Source organism: Letharia columbiana, assembly GCF_014066305.1.
Source record: "Letharia columbiana isolate WasteWater2 chromosome Unknown Sc0000022_s0, whole genome shotgun sequence".
NCBI lineage: Eukaryota > Fungi > Ascomycota > Lecanoromycetes > Lecanorales > Parmeliaceae > Letharia > Letharia columbiana.
In genome coordinates, this window is record NW_023501063.1 from 78,373 (window position 1) to 96,693 (window position 18,321).

Here is an 18,321-nt window from a genome sequence, read left to right on the forward strand (position 1 = left end):
GTTGCTTCAACATTAAATGATGCAACATATCTCGTAGTTGACGGCCCTTTTCTCCGTGGACGTTCTGCTTTTTGACCCCCTCTACATCAACGCACCTCTTGAAAGCAAATTCGATATCCTTCGTACTTGAAACCGGCCGTCACAGAAAAGCACATCTTTTTGGCCTTTGAACCATTTTGAGACGGCAGGAGGACACTGGGAGGGATCATGTTAATCTTTGCAATCTGACTCGATCGCAAGAGTTGTAGACTCAACCGCGGCAGGAAGGATTTTTTTGGTGGCAATATTTACAGCAGGTGGCCTTGCCGTTCTTACGTCGTGTAAACAAGCCAGTTTGCGCATCCGCTGCCGATATGGGTGTCAAGGAGAACGCACTGTGTGAATGGCCCTTCGCTGGCTTCGCATTTAACATACGCGTTTTCTGCGACATCGCCACGGCTCTGTATGAGCGCCCCCTGCTTCCTCGAGAGCGATTTGAGCTCGATTTTGGGTTTGTGGCGTGGTCTCAGAAGTACAATCTTCTTGAATGGCATTTGTCGAACATACGTGAGGACAAGGTCGACAGATCGCTTAGTAGCAGCTTCAATTGGCTCCTGCAAATGCTGAGGATCCCGTGGGAGACTGATGAGGTCGAGCTGCAGGCCTCAGGGTAAAGCTCAGCTAGATTACTCATTAAAACGGCCACGACCACGTGAATTCCGAGTGAATGGGGGCTACATTTCTCATACCTTGTCTTGCCAAGCCTTTTTTCAGCCCTATCAGATTTCTATACCAGCCCTAAGGTACCTTACTTATCAAGTGGCGTTCGACATTTACCTAGACCGTTCAGTCTCGAGGGTTCTCTCTCAACTGTATATCATTTTGTCGGAGTAAGATATCGGCATGGGGTGCATATCGAATACTTTCATGTGCATCGAAGTCCCCAATCACGCGTCGTGTTCTTGAAAAGTCAAAAATGTCTACTTCGTTCTTTACATCCTCGATTATCTTCTCGTGCGCAATTCTTCTGCGAGCCATTCTCTTCTTCTATGGCCTGATACAGGATAAATACTCTCCACTCCCATACACCGACATCGACTACTTCGTATTCACAGACGCCGCTCGCTACGTCTCCCGCGGTCTCTCTCCATACGAGCGAGAAACATACCGCTATACGCCATTGCTAGCCTGGATCCTCCTACCCACCGCACGGCCTGGTGCAGCATGGTTCTCCTTTGGCAAGTTTCTCTTCGCCCTTGCAGACGTTATCGCAGGATGGCTCATCTTGCTCGTGCTCCGCTCGCCTGCAGGGGGCGGCATGAGGACCGATCGGGCGCTAAAGTTTGCGAGTATCTGGCTGCTGAATCCCATGGTTGCGACGATTAGCACCAGGGGAAGTTCGGAGGGGTTGTTGGGGGTTATGGTGGTTGCATTGCTGTGGGCTGTGCTAAGTAAACGAATCATGCTGGCTGGTGTCTTGCTTGGTCTGGCAGTCCACTTTAAGATCTATCCTTTCATCTACGGAGTTTCCATCCTTTGGTATCTGGAGCCTGAGGTAACATCGATATCTGAGAAAAGCTCCGGTCCCTCTGAGAAGAAGCCCCCAGCTGCCTCAGTCTTGCGATCCCTACCGGCATTCCTCACGCCATCTCGCATAATGCTCCTAGCATCTTCGCTTGCCACCTTCCTGGCGCTCAACATCTTCATGTACGCCATCTATTCGACGCCCTTCCTGACCCACACCTACCTGCACCATCTTACCCGCATCGACCATCGCCACAACTTCTCACCGTACAACACGCTCTTGCATCTTTCTTCAGCCGTCCCATCTGCGACTGGCGCTGTCAAATTCGAGTCTCTCGCCTTTATTCCACAACTGGCTTTGAGTGCAGTTTTCATCCCTCTCGCACTGGCAAAGAAGGACCTTGCGGGTACGATGCTGGCGCAGACATTTGCCTTTGTAGCATTTAACAAAGTGTGCACGAGCCAGGTACGTCAACAGAAGAATTCCTTTAACTATCCCATCGACTGGCGCCTGAGGCGTAAAATGTCTTGGCACGCAGGGCTGAAGCTCTGAACTTTACGTCCTGTCAGTCGATGGGATACGGCACTGCCTTGTCTTGATTTTCGCGCTCATGCCCTGTCCTTTGCTTGTTTTATTAAAAATGCAGATGCAGGCTTTTTCGCCAATATATTTCACATTAAGAAGATTTCTTTCACATACGGCCACAGACTGTTGAGAACTCGGCTTCCCGTCCGCTCAGCCAAAGATAAGCCTCAGATCGGCTAATTAGTAGTTGGGTCGGTGACGACCAGCGAATACTAGCTGCTGTATGTTTTTGCATTTTTTTTGGCGCTTTTGCCCCTCTCAGCTTTTGCGTGGTTGGCGACGAGATGAAATTTTCTACACAGTCTGCAGCCAGAACTCTTGCACGCTCGCTACATTCACATTGAATTTCTGCTTCGATCCATTCGTCCGCACCTCGCTAACACCCCCCTCTTCCCCTGCAGTATTTCCTCTGGTACATGATCCTTCTGCCCTTCTACCTCCCCCATTCCAGCCTTCTGTCCTCGCCCCGCCTCGGTCTCACCGCCGCAGCTCTCTGGGTCACCGCACAGGTATGTCGTCTTTCCGCATTCCCAACCCCCGTCCCACTCTCCTGTTCTCGACCCGTCAAAGTAGGGAGGGAGGGGTTTGCTTTGCAGCTGATTCTCAAAATTAGGGTCTGTGGCTCCAACAAGCCTATCAGCTCGAGTTCCTCGGCAAGAGCACATTCTTCCCTGGCCTCTTCGTGGCGGGATTATCGTTCTTTGTGGTCAATTGTTGGATTTTGGGTATCATGGTTACCGATATAGGAAATAAACCTTTTTCGAAACAGAAGGCTGAAGGAAAGATGGTAGAAGAGGATCGGGGAAAGCGCAGAGTGAAAAGGGTAGAATAGATAATCAACGTTCGTCTCGTATTGTCGAACGTTTAGCACTAATCACCTAACACTGATATTCATGCCACATGCGTGCAGCATACCCTCATTACCTCCATTAGATGCCGAAAGGTGACCAGCAATGTAGCGCGTCATAGCATTATCCCCAAAACACCTGGGTATCTCCCACTCCCCTTTTAGTTCATGTAACGTTATTAGAAACTTCCCGCCTGCGCCATAGCCTTGTAATATTGGACCCCAATACTTCTCCTCAACCCTGTGGCATCCCTCTCCAGTACCTCTTCCCCTCCATCTATCAATCTTCCCGGCCATCCCAGAAACCTCACCTCTGGCCGCGCTTCTCTTAACAGCGAGAGGATCTCCTCGCTCCATAGACCCCACGCTCGATTGCCCTCGAGATGAAATGTGGGATTCAGTTGAGGTGCTGGACTATCCAGATCGATGAAGCGTATACGCATGCTTTTGACGGATGTGTACGTTTGCAGCGCGCGGACACCTTGCACGACGAGTGCCTCGAAACCTTGTATGAATGCAAAGTTGTACATCCCAGTCCCGTCAGTGTTAGTCGTTGGGTCACGACACACATTGTTGACAACTATATCGATAGATTTGAGACGTGTGCAGCTGCCGCGTATCTGCTCTGCCGCTTTGATTGCAGAAGAAAAGATGGCACCGCATACCCTCCCTGTATAGGTGAGGCTCTCGAGCTGGGGTGCGACCGCACCAAGGTTGCGGCAGATGTGATGAGTAGGGTAGAGCTTTCGCCATTTCTTAAGGGACGACGCGTTCTTGGTGTAAAGGCCTTCCAGGCAGAGATTGAGACTAGTGACGGTGGGCGGGAAGTCGTAGGCGAGAGAGTCACAGATGGCTCTGTAGGCGCCTGTTTTGGGTTTGTGGTAAGTGCAGTGGAACTCGCGGAGCGAAGGCAGAGCAGTTGCAAAGGTGGAAAAGTCGGCGGAAGAGCGGACCATGTTCCAAGCACCCTTGAGGATGAGAGTCTTAGTGCTTGAGAGCTGCGGCAGCTGAGGTTCATTGATTTCTTGCAAAAACGGTGGAGCGAACGGTTGGGGTTGATGAAGTATGGGCAATTTGAACTGAAGATTTTCTTGCACGAATGTTGGCGTTGATGGTGTGACAATTCTTGAGTCAATCGTACCAACGCCCGAAGGCATGGCAACTCCCGATTTCAGGTTTTGAAGCGCGCTGATAACGTTTGCTTCGCGGAAATAGCGCACCTTTGGAGGCCGCTTGCAGTGTCCTCCTTCGATTGTGAGAGCGCAGAGGTAGGGGAAGAGAACTTGTGCATATCCAAAGACTTCATCCATTGTAGCGTTCTTTGATGCCAATTGAAATGCGGTTGGAGCCGGTTGGCCATCTTCCGTCCGATTTGCGTTGATTGCGAGCCCTTGAAAGGCGTGGAACAGACTGAATTGCCCGGCCGGTTGTGGATCCACCATGAGGCGTTGTTGAGGCTGTCCAGTTCTCATCTCCCATATTGGAACTAGGATTTCGAAGTGGCGCACGTAGGCTTGGAGGTGAGTATTTTGCAGGAACCAGTCTCCACACTCTTCAAGAGCTGCCCTTGTGCCCTGTATTTTGACTATGCTGGCGTTAGTGATTTCCCACTTGGACGGGGAGGATGAAACTGTCTCACTGTGTCGGTAGACTCTCTCTTGAATGAGTCTCCTCCATGTATCGGATACCAGAGCCAAATCTGCCACGTTCTTCCTCCGGGGATGCCGCATTATTGCGTTCCAATTTCGCACGTTGTTTTGAGAACCGGACGGATCTGATGATGTAGAACCAAGATGACCGACCACGTGTCCAAATATTCCTTCCAATATCTCCGGCGGTAAGTCTTGTACATGCGACTTCGGGGATTCTGAGGCTTTGCGCGGCTTCAACGCTGGTATCAGGAAAGGGTCATCCGCAGTATCGATGCTTTGATCCCCAGCTTGCGAAAGGCTCTGAACTGATATGTCGTCTTCCGTTTGGTTCTTGAACCTGGGTTTTGAAGGTGGAGGAGGCTTGACCGTCAGAGCGCGCGGGGTAGATCTGCACTGAGACCTATCAATGAGGGGTGTGGTGGGTATGTTGAGTGGGCGTTCGTTGAGCATGATTGCGAATAGAGAGCATGAGAGGAAGCAGAATGTTTTTGTGATGGCCTGAGATGGTAGAAAATGAGTGCCGGGCTATTGAAGGCACATCTTACGTAAATCCGTAATAGACATGACGTGTTGGCGGCTAGCAATGGGATGAGGATGAGAATGAGGATGGATGTCTGGCAGAATTATATGGAAAGATAATGCTCATAGACTCTGTCAACGACTGGGTCAGTTCAGAGCACTGAGTCGAATTTTCTAAGAAGCCGTTGAAGGAAAGTCTCATGAAGTGCATGAAGCCGTGTGTAACATTTCCCTAAAGGTCAATCTGTCGTTACTTTAAATTTTGGGGGGGGAGCCTTGTAGCCTTGCATTAGCTCCGGGTAGTGTGCTAGCCGCCGCGGGTGTACGTACCGAGGGAGCGGCCACATCCGAGGGGCTCCTTTTCTTACTTTATTCATATTGTACAGACTACAGAGAGTAAGCACTACCTTCCTACGCAATGGCTGTTGACATGATATGGCTGCTGGGCCTCTTTAATCAACGATACGACCTGCCCTCTTCCAAGGGTACGACACCGATGGCGATAAATGAACCCCTGCGGATTATGCACACGTGCATAATAGCGTCTCGTTCGCATAAAATTGATTGGCTATATGTGGCTGGATCCTTGCTTTCAACTACCTTGCCTTGTGCGAGAGATGTGACGTCGACAGTATCTGCGAGCTAGCCAGCAGGTAATCTCATTTGCACTTTCCAAAACCTCAAGGCACCATCCCCCACGAGCAGTTACTGGGCCTGACACGCAAGGCTTTCCTTCACCCCAGCCCCCCCATACCACACAATGAACCGTCATCTCCTGCATTCGTTGGACTTGAAGTCTATCTTTCCTCTCTATAGCATCCATCCGATTCCGCCGACCCATTTCTTCCGCGTCGATGTTCTACATTGCAGACATTCTCTGCCCTCGCCAACATCCACAACGGCGCAAGTCCCACACACTCTTCTGCTGCAAGAGCGACACGCATAGTCTGCTCCGTCCATCTCCCCAGCATCCATTCCGCCCATGCAAGTGTCCGAGTCCTGAATCGGTAGCGGAGCTTCGCAATCTTCGCATAGAATCAAGGGAGTGGGTTCGGTCATCATCGGCTCAGAGACGGTAGGGGTTGAAAAAGGTATGGGCCAAAAGCTGTGAAGAGACGATTGTCGTTGTGGTGGCGATGGGGGAGTGTGGACAGTTTGAGATGGCGCAGGATGTTCAGTGCGGGGAGGGGATCGCGCTGCTGAGAAAAGCCTTTGATATGTTGTTGCTAACAGAAAGCCGTGTCAGGGCAAGAGGATGGAACGGAAGCAGAAGGGTCTCAAATCCAATGCAAGAGATAAGTACCATGGATTTTAGACTCATCGGGTCTGTTATCGCGGAACCTTTTCCTTGTGCGCGAATTGAGGTGAGAAGGAGCGATATCAGGACGGTGAATAGGTTTCTCCGTGAAAGCGGCGTTATTCAGCATAAAGATGTCGGGACATGGGCTCGAAGAAGGGTCGCGTGAGGAAAAAGTGGCGGTGCTTGACGAGGATGGAGGTGTCTCAGAGTCGGAGCGCTTGCGCTTGAAAGCCATACTGTATATAAAGACAAATGTCGATACGGGAAACTTCTTTACTGATATAGAGAACTCTTGTATATTCGAAGGACAGAAAATTGATGACGGGCACATTTTCACTTTCGGAGAACGCGAAAGCACGCCAAGCCAGCCCACGCGCCTAAAATAAGGTATGACCAACAAATGGTTGGCGCTTTGCTTGAAAGGGTAATCCCTGGCGAGCTTCAATCCCCGAGGAAATAGATACGAAGACCAACGGTTATCCAGCCCCGAGCGTCTGCTACAAGACACAATAACCTACATCTACAAATGAATGTTGGAAGAAAAGGCAGGTATCGTGCGTAGGCATAGGCGCTCCTAACAACTGCCTTTGCGCTCACTCGGCTACTCAATCATCTCACTCATCACGTATGATCAGCTATTTTGAAGTCGAGAATGCAGTCACTATCCATACGGGAAGCCAGTCACGCTGGATCATGGTATACTGACCACGGCCCAACACTAACGAGCCAACTCCAAGGCTGGCTAGAAGATGCTGAACGGGACATGGCTCACCTGGGAGAAGTCCCGAGACCAGGTGCGAGAATAATCATTGCTCCGTAAGTCGGGGACGGTCATACTGTTGTGTCTGAAAGTTTCTGACTGTCTTCAGGCATGCTGGATATGCATACTCGGGCCCTGCAGCAGCGTGGGCTTATAGGATGCTTGATGTGTCAAAAGCGTACAGCATGCCAGGCTCTCCGCGATGCATGTCCGTGTACTAATGTACTGCAGTAAGCGTATATTCCTTCTGGGACCCTCTCATCATCTCTATCTCCCCGGTTGTGCTCTATCGAAACACACCCACTATGCCACCCCCAATGGTAATCTTCCACTGGACCAGAACACTGTTGAGACGTTGCGCCGTACGGAACAATTCAAGAACCTGTCCGCCTCATCTGATTCTTCGGAGCATAGTCTTGAAATGCACTTACCTTATATTCATCACCTCTTGAGTATGTCCTTCAAGGGACAAGATTTCCCGCCTCTGGTTCCTATCCTGGTTGGCAGTACGAACCCCACAATAGAAAAAGAATTTGGTGCATTACTAGCACCTTTCGTGGCAGATCCAGCCAATGTTTTCATAATTAGTAGTGACTTTTGTCACTGGGGCTCCCGCTTTAGCTACACATATTACTTACCTGCCAGCACCACGGATCCATCGGAAGGGGTGTCTCTGAGATCAAAAGACCAACCAAGAGATCCACCTATCCATGAGAGTATTGCCAGACTCGACAAACTGGCTATGACAGCGATCGAGCATGGTCAGCATGCCGATTTTCTTGCCACTTTGCGGGATACGGGAAATACAGTCTGCGGGAGGCATCCAATTGGAGTGATCATGGCCGCGATCGAGACTCTGAAAAGTCAAAGAACATCGGGTGATAGTTCAGATCAAGGCAAATTTCATTTCATCAGATATGAGCGGAGTGGCGATGTTGTCGAGGGAAAAGACAGCAGCGTCAGCTACGCCAGCGCTTTCGCAGTGCTATGAGATGAGAACTCGATAAGCTCGGCACTGCATTTCCCCTGAATTCAAAGCTCACTGCTGTAAGACGTTCTCTGTTTGTGCGCAAGGTATGTCGGAAGTCGCAGGAGTTTGCTTTGCGCGTGTCGCGTCAAGCATCCAAAAGCCACCTACACACAGCTTCCACTCACGATTGGCTATGTTCTTTTTCCCGCGCTTACAAGAACCCCAGCCGAAACTATGTAGCCAGCTCTGTTAGCCTTTAGGGTTTGAGTTGCGATATTCGAGCCACACATGCAGGTTCGCGTCCTACTCACATAATCTTACCTTCGAGAAGTGTCTCATCCCACTTCAGTCACCAATCTCACATATTTTGGATGTCTTCCTGCGCAGTCAATGCAGAAACCATTGACTTTACTCGTTGTTATCTTAGCGGAGACTCGGGTAGAAAGTGATATTTGGTTTCATTCAGACTTCGCTCTAGTGGACAAGCGGACCTGTTTCCCATTGAGCCCGTGGAGTACATGACAACAAACACGCTGAGGCGCAGCTTTCATGTTGAGAATCAGAAGGTACTTCCCGCGGTCTCGTGCGTGACAGCCTTAAAGGCGCTCGCGCACACGCTACATGCAAGCATCTTCTGAATTTTCAAGCCCCAATACATTGGCTCGCTATAGCTATAAATTCCCTAGCCCTTCCACTTACTTCTTATCCACGCCCACTTTCTCTACCAGCTCTTTGTGCGTGCTTTTTTTCGAGTTTGCTTCTCTCCTGGCTTTTCGTACCTGCATTACCCTGCAAAACTCTCTCTTACCATCCACAGTGATGTCTTCAACGCTCTTTTTCCTCCTCGCCCTCACCGCTCTCATCCCGCAAGCCTTCCCTATCAGCATACCCGCAAATCCTGCGGTGGGCTTGACAAACATCATCAGCGTCGACACCCCTGGTGACAACCCTCTGCCACCCTCACCACCAGGCTGGTACAACATCCCCGGAACATCCCTCTGTACGTATCCCTTGCGCGCCGCTTAACTCCCCCCCAACCCCTCAACCGTGACCCACACCGGCTCAGCTCCACATCTCTTCCTGCAATCCGCACCGCTGACCCCAAACCCCCTCCCCCCAGCCATCATTCTCACCGGCCCCTTCGGCACCTTCATCCGCTCCCCCGCCGACGCCGCCGACTGCCTCGCCGCCGCCCAAACCGCCCTCGCCGCCACCATCGCCGCCGTCGGCGACATCCCCATCCCCCACCCCGACTGGCACTTCTCGAGCCACAACGTCCAGCTCATCGCCTCCGCCCCCTTCCCCACCCTCGGCACCTACGGCCAACTCTCCTCCGCCCTGCGGGGCCTGCTCTACCTGATCACGCGGGCCGGGGGCCCGGGCGCGAGGCAGCTCGGTTGGGTCCTGAGCGACGGCGCGCAGGGGCTCGGCATCGTGATGAGGGGGTCGATGGCGCCGCGGACGATTACGATTGTTGGGGCGGCGCCGGCGGGTCCGACGGCGGGGGGCGCGATGGGTGGGGGCACCGGGGCGAGTGTGGCCGCGATGGCGACGGCGACGGCGACGCAGAGTGTGAGTATTGTGGGGGTTAAGGAGCTGGATGGTCGTTGAGCGGGTGGATGGGAAGGGTGGATTTGTTTTTGGGTTTTATAGATGGTGGGTAGAGGGTTAAGCAATGTGGGTAGCTAGATGCGGATATATATGTCTTAGGTACACCTCAATTGACTTGAATACGCGCCACTGAGATCGTTTCGTCAAGAATTACGGAAGATTTTATAAAAAAAGATTATCTGAATGATGAATCAAGATACTCCTAGCAAAAACATACAAACCCTATCTGACCCTGCGATCACATCCACCCATCCACGACGTCTTCCTTCCTTCCAACCTCAATGAACTGCCTCCCCAATCACCGCCCCTCCTCTCTACCATGAGAATCATTCCCCGCATCAGGAATCTCAAGCGACAAATCCCGCGGACCTTGCCGTCCCTCCGCCATCGGATACGGCGACCTGGCACGTTTTCGCTGCGGCGACCTCACAGGACGTTGAACCCTTCTCCGCATCCCGGCCCGCGTCTCGGCCACGACCCGGCCGTCGAAAGATACCACGTCGGCGTTTTCGTCCCGTGGAGCGGCACTCGCACTGTTTTCCGCTTCGCGAGACATCCAGATTAGTCCGGTTTCCTGTTTCCCCCAGTCCAGAGGCGGGGTGGCGGGGCGAGTGTGCACGGCTGGAGCGGACATGGGAGAAGGGTTGGGTTTCGATTTGGAAGACGCGCGTGTGCTGGCCGCGGGGCGGTCTCCGTGTTCTGGATCATGAGCTGTGTGGTGTGGTTCTAGGGCGCTGGTGTTCTTTTCGTCGTCGCCGAGGTAGGGGTCTATGCGGAGCGAGATGATGTTGGTGCCGTATGGTGGTGACGTCCTCGATATGTGTGCATGAGGGCTTTGTGGGGCGGACATTGCTGGGCTGCGGGTTTTGCGTTCGCGCTGTTTCCGTTCGACATCAGTCTTTTCGGTATCGGCATCGTCGGCATCCGCAGTGGGGCTGGTAGGCGTTATGGGCACCCGGACTGGAGACCGTTTGGCGGTTGGAATCGACTCGGCGCGGGCAGAGGAGCAGGAATCGCATGGCGAGGGCGGGGCACCGATATCGAGGGGTTCGATATCGGTTCTGCCATTCTGGTCTTGAGGACTCAGACGGGGTGTTGCGTAGTAGAGACCATATGGATCGTCGTCCTTGTTGTCTTCGACGCATCTATGCCAGTCGATGGTATATGACGCGCTGGTACCCTTCGCGTTAGTATCCTTCTGCTTTCGGTCCCCAACAGGCTCACGAAGCCGGACGCCTTGGAGACCATATCGATCATCGTCATCGTCGACATATTCGAGCTCGTCAATTCCAGATGAAGCATTCGAAGAGGAAGAGGAGGAGGGCGTCATGGTGATTGCGTCGCCATCGCTATCGAGGGTGGGGTTGTGCTGATCTGAGGGTCCGCCGGCTTCGCTATTGTTCCAGCCGCCACCTATGGGCCAAGATGAACTTTTGACGCTCCATTTTCTGCTAGCTTTCAGCAATGCAAAGTAAGGATCTTGGCCTCAACCTACTGGATGGGAGAAATTGCAGTCCGATTGATGATTTCACCCACAGGACTGTCAATTGCGAGCCAGGCAGTCTCCTCAATTAGGTGTTCTGGTCCGTTGATACGGGTCTCTGTGGGAGCAACGTCTTCGTTCGAACCTTGACCGCTCCTGTGCGAACCTTCATTCTGTGGAAGCGAACTTGTGCTGCACACGTTGCCGACGGCGGAATGGGTTTCCGCCCCGGCATCAATTGGATCTGTGGAAGAAGAATTGTGCTGGGCCTCCAGATCTTCAACTGCTTGAAATCTCCTTGTATTGAACCTCGCAATCATGAAAAGATCATTGAACACTTGACGATTCCGGAAGATTTCGAAACCTGTAATCGCCCATGCGTAGAATCCACAGAAGAGCAGGAAGAAGAGGTAAAGGTGCAGTAACGCATACACTGGTCTGTTGACTGGTTGTTTCTCGAGGAAGGTCCCCATCAAGTCCCAGAGCGAAAATAAGTGGTGGTAGTAGAGAGCAGCGGCAGCCACCCACGCTATAGGGATCAGAAAGGCGGACCATAGCAGCAGCGCACGCCCTTCTGGTGGTTGACAGGCTCGGCACGAGTCCTTTACTTTTTCGAACAGAGGCTGGAGGCCGCAGACGAGCCAGACCAAGACGGTGACTGTACTGGCTAAGCCGATGAGATCCCGCACAGCATCGAGAAGACTATATGGAACCATGATGAGCGCAATGAGTATGGGATATCGCTTGTGTGATTATATTTAATGAGAAGACGATTTAGGTAGGAGGTGCGCAAGTGACGTGTTAAAACTTTGCTTAAACGGTGATAGAACCTCCCTTGCGGCGATAAATGTCGAAAAAGAGTAAACTTTTACGAAAGAATGTCTTTTGAGATGCCCCCAGATACTCCGACAAACTCCAAGCAAAGACCGAGGCAAAATGATCATGGTTATCAGGTTGTCGCATTGAAGAGGAGTGAGCAAGTTTTGCAGGGAAAAGAATGATGGCGAAATTAGCTCGCAAAAAGAGCAAGTCTGAGGTAGGACAACTCCACAAAAGCCAAAAGTGGATGGTCACCTACGGTTGAGCTGACTCGCGAGAAAGCAAAGTCTCGGATGGTACATCTTTGTGGAGAGATGAGTGTGAGAAATGAGCGAGAATTTGAGAGCGGTATCTGTAGCAACTTTGCATGCCAAAAACTTGCGGAGAGTTGATTTATTTCAGAACTTGGCTATCAGAAGTAGCAGCACTTGATGGAATTTGAGAGAGCAAACTGAGCGCTCTGGGTTCGGTTTCGTCCTGTTTTTGACACACAATGATGTCACAAAGCATCATTTTTGCAGCTCTCCCTTTCACAGTTTGCAAGATGTAGCCTGAAAGGTAAGCCTTGTGGGTCGCATGGTATTGGCATTCCTGCTGTCGTGTCCATCACAATTTCCTCGAGCCACACATTTGTCGGCTCAGCAAAACCACGGATACCGCTATTGAGAGCCAAAGGCTCTTGAAGCCTTGCTGCTCATATACGTAGTACTGAATCCATGGTTTGGGTATGCTTTGAAGATCTTAAACATACGTGAACACCTGCCACTTATGCGAGCTGATCGTTAACAATTCTTTTCTACCAATTTCTGAGGTAGGCAAGCCTAAGCTGCCAGCGGCATGATGGAATTTGGTGGTGAATATACTGATCGGATTACCTGTGGATCTAAACGTGGAATTATTTCTGGCTTTTGCAGTCCATCGGCGTCTTGGGTACGCGGTAGCCTAGTTGCAAGAAAAACTGTTTCTGCTGGACTCATTTTGTCGAAGACACTGTCCATGTACCTTCTCACTTCGTCTGGAGGAGCAACAATTTTAGCTAGCGGTTCCAAAATTCGTGGGTGAGACGTTGACAAGCGCATGGTGACCGGTTGGTAGTAATTTTTGGTGTCCTTGTACTTCCCTGACTTCGCTGTACTACCTCGCCTGATTACCAAGAATGACACAATAACCTGGGTTCCTCCGTAAAGATACTCGAGGATGCTGAATCTTGGGAACGAGAAACGGTCACCCGTACCCCCAAAGTCGAAGACGATAGAGTTGATCTCAGGCTTGTGCACAGTGTACGCTGACTTTGAGCTTGCTGACGGAGCAGTAAATGGTTGGGTCTTAGAAGAGGGTTCAGTCTTGATGGATGGGACTTGGGCATAAGGATTTGAGTAGGGCGCTACCGAGGGGACCTGTGTCCAAGAACTATCTGGCGTTGAAGTAGGAACACTGACCCGAGATACGTATTCTTGCACGCCACGTGGAGGTGGGTGAGGTCGGTTGTCGTCCTGCAAAGGCTCACTCGGATTTGGCTGGGTTTTCAAGATAGTGTTGAGCTCGTCGATATGATCTTGAAAATCTTTAAGCTGAGTCGGAGACGCTTGACCGGAGGCTACCACTTTCATGAGAGTTTTGAGTCCGTGATCAGAGGCCGCCCGAGTCGCTAACATCTGAATGACTGGATCTTGTTTGGGCTCACCATTCTGATCCTGAGACCCGCCCTGCTGACTAGTACTCCTTGCCTTCGATAGGTTTGGTGGTTCGGGAGCAGTAACGGGCGCTGGAGCTGGTAATGGTGCATGAACTATTGGGGGAGGTCCTTGAGGGCCGAATTGAGCAAAGCCTTCATGGAATGGAGGAAGGGTAGTTTGTGAGGAAAGACCTTGTTGTTGGCCATGGTATTTCGGAGGTGCAGGGGCTGTGTTGTAGTTGTACGGAGGATATGTCGCAGCAGTCGCGAACGGATTGTATTGTGGGCTCGATAGTGGAGGAGGTTGTATAGGCGTATAGGCCACGGGATTGTCCTTCACAGTGTAGAGTGTAATCTCGAAAACGTGGGGCTCGACGATCAGTGAGCAGACGCCGAGCTTTGACATTGTCTCTTTTGGCGGGTTGGGAGCCTCGAACATGGGTTTTTTCTTAGTAGGCTTCTCCCAGTAGCGGTCGAAGACTCCTTCCTTAAACCATTTCTGCCTTGATAGTTCTATAGAGGCTGCCAACACACCGCTGATCTTGGTCAGCGTCAAAGACCAAGGAGCACAGGAAGTGCTGACCTCTCGGAGATGGTCTGGTATTCTTGGATTGACAGATTCGCATCTTGTGGCTCAGGAAGAGTTGGCAGCAGGTGTGAATCTTTCAGTCTAAAGGGCAGTCCCTCTTCCTTAGGATCGTTTGGTTGCGGTGGAGCGGAGGGTGCAGGAGGTGCTCGGGGTGGTGCTGGGGGGGTCAAGGCCCGTTTCTTCATTGGAGGCTCACCACGATTTCTCGTAGACAGCCTTCTTTTGTCCATGGTATCGAAGGTCCCGGGGAAGAATGTTCTGGACAGACCTACGAATTCGAGGATATTGAAATCGTGAGCACGAAGGACGGCGTTCCTTGGCGGCTTGGCAAGACCCCCCACTCACTTGTAACTCGCCGAGCTCGCGTGGCCGCTTTACTCTAGCGTGGGAGCTAGCCTAGCAGGGTTCTCGAATCTCGGCTAATCAGAGGGGCTTAATTCGAAACAAACAGAGAAAGTTCTACATTTTCTACTCTACTCGTAAAGGTAGTTTAGTGACACTTTAACACTACATACTGTCGAGACAGCGAATGCGACCACGGCTGATGGGTTGCATGGGAGATCTGTGGGGAAGCACATTAAATTGTACCTAGACGATAGTAGGATGTGAGTCGGGGTTTGAGAAGCAAGTACTCCAGTCTGCCTGTCCTCCTCTTTCCTTCGTGCTTTCATTCACCTTGAAACGACCAGAAGAGACACAACAATGCACAGTCTATGCATACGAAAGCCCTGACCTCGCTTTGTGTTTGTTCGATTTGTACGCTATCGATGCCAATCCATGGTCCATTTTTTACCCTCACTGCCCGAGCAGCTCCAGAAATCAGACTTGCTCAATCGGCAATGCCATGGATGCTGGGCCCTTCCCGACATCAAATTTGGCGTCAAGATTGAGAAGCTGTCTTTCTACTAGGACGAGTTCATGATTCTGCCCAATCTGGAAGCCTCGTAGCTCACTGATCATCTCAAGTTTTGTGCAAAGGTTGGAAATTGGCATGATGGATTTGACGGAATTGACAAAAATGAGGCCTAGGATAATTGAAAATGGGAAAAGGTGGGGAAAGCCGCCGGTCTCCCTTTGAATTTCATGAGTCGTTTGTTCCACTGTCATGGTGATAACATCATATGCAAGCATGAAAAGGCCTTAGTCTCTCAGTCTGTTGTCACACTATTCCAGCTAATTTTATGGCCGCAGTTTCTCAATTTTCCTAGAGCGTCAGTCTTTCGGACCTCGCTTTAGCACAAGCCATTACTGCATGGACACAATCTAGAACGATCTTAGTAACGCACCGTTTATGCGCCAGATACAGTTCGCCATACAATGTCTGCTTTTGGATTTGTATAGATGGAAATAATTCTCGCGCCCATCCGCTTCTTCCTGGTCTTCCGGTTGTGCGGTCTCAGGAGGCAAGATAATCTGTTCGAGCTCATCCATTTTGACTACAAATCGGCAGAGTAGTATTGGTTAGTACGGTGGATGTCAATCGGTATTTTCGGGCAATCTTGGTGGTATGGATCTCCAATCTGACACGTCTAGTGATGGGAAAGATGGTCTAGATCTTCTAAGACCATAGGCTGGGGTATGTGCGAGGGAGTAGTGAAGATCCAACACAGACGTGGATGTTCGGTCCTATCGAGCAATATATGTTGCTCTCTGCACTCCTTGGGCTTTTCGTTCTTCTAAGACCTCATTTCTCCCCTTCTTTGATATCTATCTTGAGCTCAGTCAGAATTTTAAGCGCTCGGTTATCAGCGATGTCCCAATCTCAAAAGCTCGTAATGCTTGTCCTCGCATTTATTGACTTACTATCTCTCGCCGCAGCTCAGGGTAACATTACCGCGCAAGCTGTTTTCGATTTGCCTGTGCCAGTTTGTGCATACACAAGATAAGCTGCGAGACATATGACTCGAGACGAATCTCTCTACTCCTCGTCTCTCTTACAACTCCGATTCCATTTTCAAGTATGAGAAATGGTGACCCGAAATCTTGTTAAGTGGTCTAGCCCCGTGTGCAATGAGTCTCCGCCCAGTGCCTACCCACCCAAGAAAAACTCGGCCCAATGACAAATACATCACAGGTATGATTTTCTGAATAACGCAACCGCATATTCCGGCTGTTCAGAAGCCGATACAGACTCAGCCATCGCATGCACATGTTTCAGTCCCAAATTCCAGCAGGTCATCGGCCCCTGCATCATGCATAAATGCAATGAAGCGGACTCCGAACGTATGTCTCCATCCTCGCGCCAAATCCTGACCGATGTTCTCCCAATCATCGCTTCCCTTCCTCTACCTACATCAAACAACAGCTACAGCCACTGTGGCTAATCAACCCATACAGAAAGACGCAACCCAGCTCTGCGCTGCCGTCGGCGGCACCCCAGTCGATAACGCCGCAGCCATCAGCTCCTTCTTCAACGAAGCTGGCGCGGCTGCGCTCCACACTTCATTTGAAGCGGATGGTTTGGCTTCTTCGCGCCTTGCTATCGCTTCGAGTCAGGATATAGCCAATAGTTTGCAGATAGAAGATGGAGGTGCCGCCCCGGCTACGACGACGGGAAATACGGTGAGTGCGACTGTTACGCCAACAGGTACGAGTATGGCAGGGACTGGGAACTTTGGGGGTCCGTCGTCGGCTAGGACTGGGACAGCGGCTATCGCTGCGTTTACTGGGGGTGTTGGTGGTAGAGGAGGCGTGCCTGTGGCTGCTTTGGGGCTATTGGTGTGGTTGTGGCTGGGGGCGTGTTGCTGTGAATCTTCTTTTATTAAGCCTCAAGCTTCAGTACCGAGTCTTGCCAGGATTGCCCATCGCTCCCAACTCGCACTGTTGACCGTTAGGAAAGAAGCGAAATCCATGACCAGAGTATACAGCAGAACTCCCGCCGATGCTTTGTTCTACTATTTGTTCAATATTAAAACGCGTAATCCATTCATCAATCCAATCAATCCAAAATAGAGATCTCTTAGTCTCACTCCATTTAGCTCGTAATAGAGAGACAAGAAGCATCAGTAAGTTCATTAATAAAAACCTCTTAAATCCAACAATCAGCATCAGCAGAGTAAGTGACCGCCACCTTATATGCAATACGCAAATTACGAGCCCGGTCCATCCAGAGTCTGATGCTTCAACAGTGACATCGTGGCAGAGAACGTCTGGCTTGACGCCAGCAGGACATTTGCCGTTTTTGGTACTTTATCATCAAAGAGGCAACGTTGCAGCCTGACAAGATTGTACACTGATTAACAGGAGTAGACAATAGGGCCAGTCAAGCCAATCACGTAGCTGACAGCGTTAGATAGTAGCTCATACCTGTCGTGAGGCCTAATCCTTCAGCGCTCATATAAGTCAGATATGTGGTGCGCGAACGTAGAGCGGCATTCACTCTAGGCCAGATATAGGTTGAGGCCGGGGCACGTTCTGATAGCTTGGCACTGGAGTCACTCATCTCCTCGCTCCCACGTCCGCGACTGGCTCTTTGGAGAGTACGAATCGGATTGAAGAATATAAGTTCACAATTAGGAGAATTAATTTTAGCAGCGTCTTTAGCTCACTTGGGAGAGGTAAGTTCGCATCAAGTTAACAATTTACCTATTTGTTCTAACATTGAACCAGCGCCAGACTGAAGCAAACTTCATTCGTGGAATCTGGAGGTAGCCCGTTCGATCCGGGCAAGACGCAAATTTTTTTTGATTTTCTTTCCCTTTCTCCTCCATTCTTTTTCCTTTTATCTTTTTAAATCGAGTGAGGTCTTGATTTGCATTAATTCGCATGCCGCTCTATATACTCGTGTGGCCGAGAAGTCTATCATCTTGGCAGTCTAGCTTAGATAGGTTAGCACTGTAGATCATAGGCATAATTCAGTCTCAAACTGCGGAGAAACGAGGTAGTCTGATTGCCCGCGCCGGAGGAATTGCCGGAACATTATATTGCCGAGTGGCAGCGATCACCCTTGTTGCGCGACATAGCGGTTACCCTAGACTTAATAGGGGGTAATTACGGGGTACATTTCT

General features: G+C 50.8%; 9 protein-coding genes across 9 annotated transcripts, besides 3 other annotated features; 4 read left to right on the top strand and 5 right to left on the bottom strand.

Moving 5' to 3' along the window:
• Positions 1-353: 353 nt before the first annotated feature.
• On the top strand, positions 354-653 carry HO173_006962 (uncharacterized protein; the record flags this gene model as incomplete). The annotated part of the gene is made up of 1 exon (XM_037308868.1): positions 354-653. The coding sequence occupies one exon, from the start codon at positions 354-356 to the stop codon at positions 651-653; it is 300 nt and encodes a 99-aa protein (XP_037164132.1).
• Positions 654-955: 302 nt separating this feature from the next.
• Positions 956-1,969: a sequence feature (Protein overlapping with rRNA (HO173_006963, KAF6234743.1) was converted to a misc_feature.).
• A 521-nt stretch (positions 1,970-2,490) lies between these two features.
• Positions 2,491-2,598: a sequence feature (Protein overlapping with rRNA (HO173_006963, KAF6234743.1) was converted to a misc_feature.).
• A 104-nt stretch (positions 2,599-2,702) lies between these two features.
• Positions 2,703-2,921: a sequence feature (Protein overlapping with rRNA (HO173_006963, KAF6234743.1) was converted to a misc_feature.).
• A 194-nt stretch (positions 2,922-3,115) lies between these two features.
• On the bottom strand, positions 3,116-5,038 carry HO173_006964 (uncharacterized protein; the record flags this gene model as incomplete). Its single annotated transcript, XM_037308869.1, has 1 exon — positions 3,116-5,038. The coding sequence occupies one exon, from the start codon at positions 5,036-5,038 to the stop codon at positions 3,116-3,118; it is 1,923 nt and encodes a 640-aa protein (XP_037164133.1).
• Positions 5,039-5,917: 879 nt separating this feature from the next.
• HO173_006965 (uncharacterized protein) lies at positions 5,918-6,642 on the bottom strand (the record flags this gene model as incomplete). Its single annotated transcript, XM_037308870.1, has 2 exons — positions 5,918-6,333; positions 6,411-6,642. 2 exons carry the CDS (start codon positions 6,640-6,642, stop codon positions 5,918-5,920), a joined length of 648 nt encoding a protein of 215 aa, XP_037164134.1.
• A 417-nt stretch (positions 6,643-7,059) lies between these two features.
• HO173_006966 (uncharacterized protein) lies at positions 7,060-8,158 on the top strand (the record flags this gene model as incomplete). The annotated part of the gene is made up of 3 exons (XM_037308871.1): positions 7,060-7,223; positions 7,277-7,345; positions 7,399-8,158. 3 exons carry the CDS (start codon positions 7,060-7,062, stop codon positions 8,156-8,158), a joined length of 993 nt encoding a protein of 330 aa, XP_037164135.1.
• A 798-nt stretch (positions 8,159-8,956) lies between these two features.
• Positions 8,957-9,748, top strand: HO173_006967 (uncharacterized protein; the record flags this gene model as incomplete). Its single annotated transcript, XM_037308872.1, has 2 exons — positions 8,957-9,137; positions 9,258-9,748. The coding sequence occupies 2 exons, from the start codon at positions 8,957-8,959 to the stop codon at positions 9,746-9,748; spliced, it is 672 nt and encodes a 223-aa protein (XP_037164136.1).
• A 298-nt stretch (positions 9,749-10,046) lies between these two features.
• Positions 10,047-11,947, bottom strand: HO173_006968 (uncharacterized protein; the record flags this gene model as incomplete). The annotated part of the gene is made up of 2 exons (XM_037308873.1): positions 10,047-11,196; positions 11,244-11,947. 2 exons carry the CDS (start codon positions 11,945-11,947, stop codon positions 10,047-10,049), a joined length of 1,854 nt encoding a protein of 617 aa, XP_037164137.1.
• Positions 11,948-12,871: 924 nt separating this feature from the next.
• On the bottom strand, positions 12,872-14,544 carry HO173_006969 (uncharacterized protein; the record flags this gene model as incomplete). Its single annotated transcript, XM_037308874.1, has 2 exons — positions 12,872-14,261; positions 14,309-14,544. 2 exons carry the CDS (start codon positions 14,542-14,544, stop codon positions 12,872-12,874), a joined length of 1,626 nt encoding a protein of 541 aa, XP_037164138.1.
• Positions 14,545-15,133: 589 nt separating this feature from the next.
• On the bottom strand, positions 15,134-15,745 carry HO173_006970 (uncharacterized protein; the record flags this gene model as incomplete). The annotated part of the gene is made up of 2 exons (XM_037308875.1): positions 15,134-15,453; positions 15,601-15,745. The coding sequence occupies 2 exons, from the start codon at positions 15,743-15,745 to the stop codon at positions 15,134-15,136; spliced, it is 465 nt and encodes a 154-aa protein (XP_037164139.1).
• A 774-nt stretch (positions 15,746-16,519) lies between these two features.
• HO173_006971 (uncharacterized protein) lies at positions 16,520-17,266 on the top strand (the record flags this gene model as incomplete). Its single annotated transcript, XM_037308876.1, has 2 exons — positions 16,520-16,537; positions 16,652-17,266. 2 exons carry the CDS (start codon positions 16,520-16,522, stop codon positions 17,264-17,266), a joined length of 633 nt encoding a protein of 210 aa, XP_037164140.1.
• Between the last annotated feature and the right edge of the window lie 1,055 nt (positions 17,267-18,321).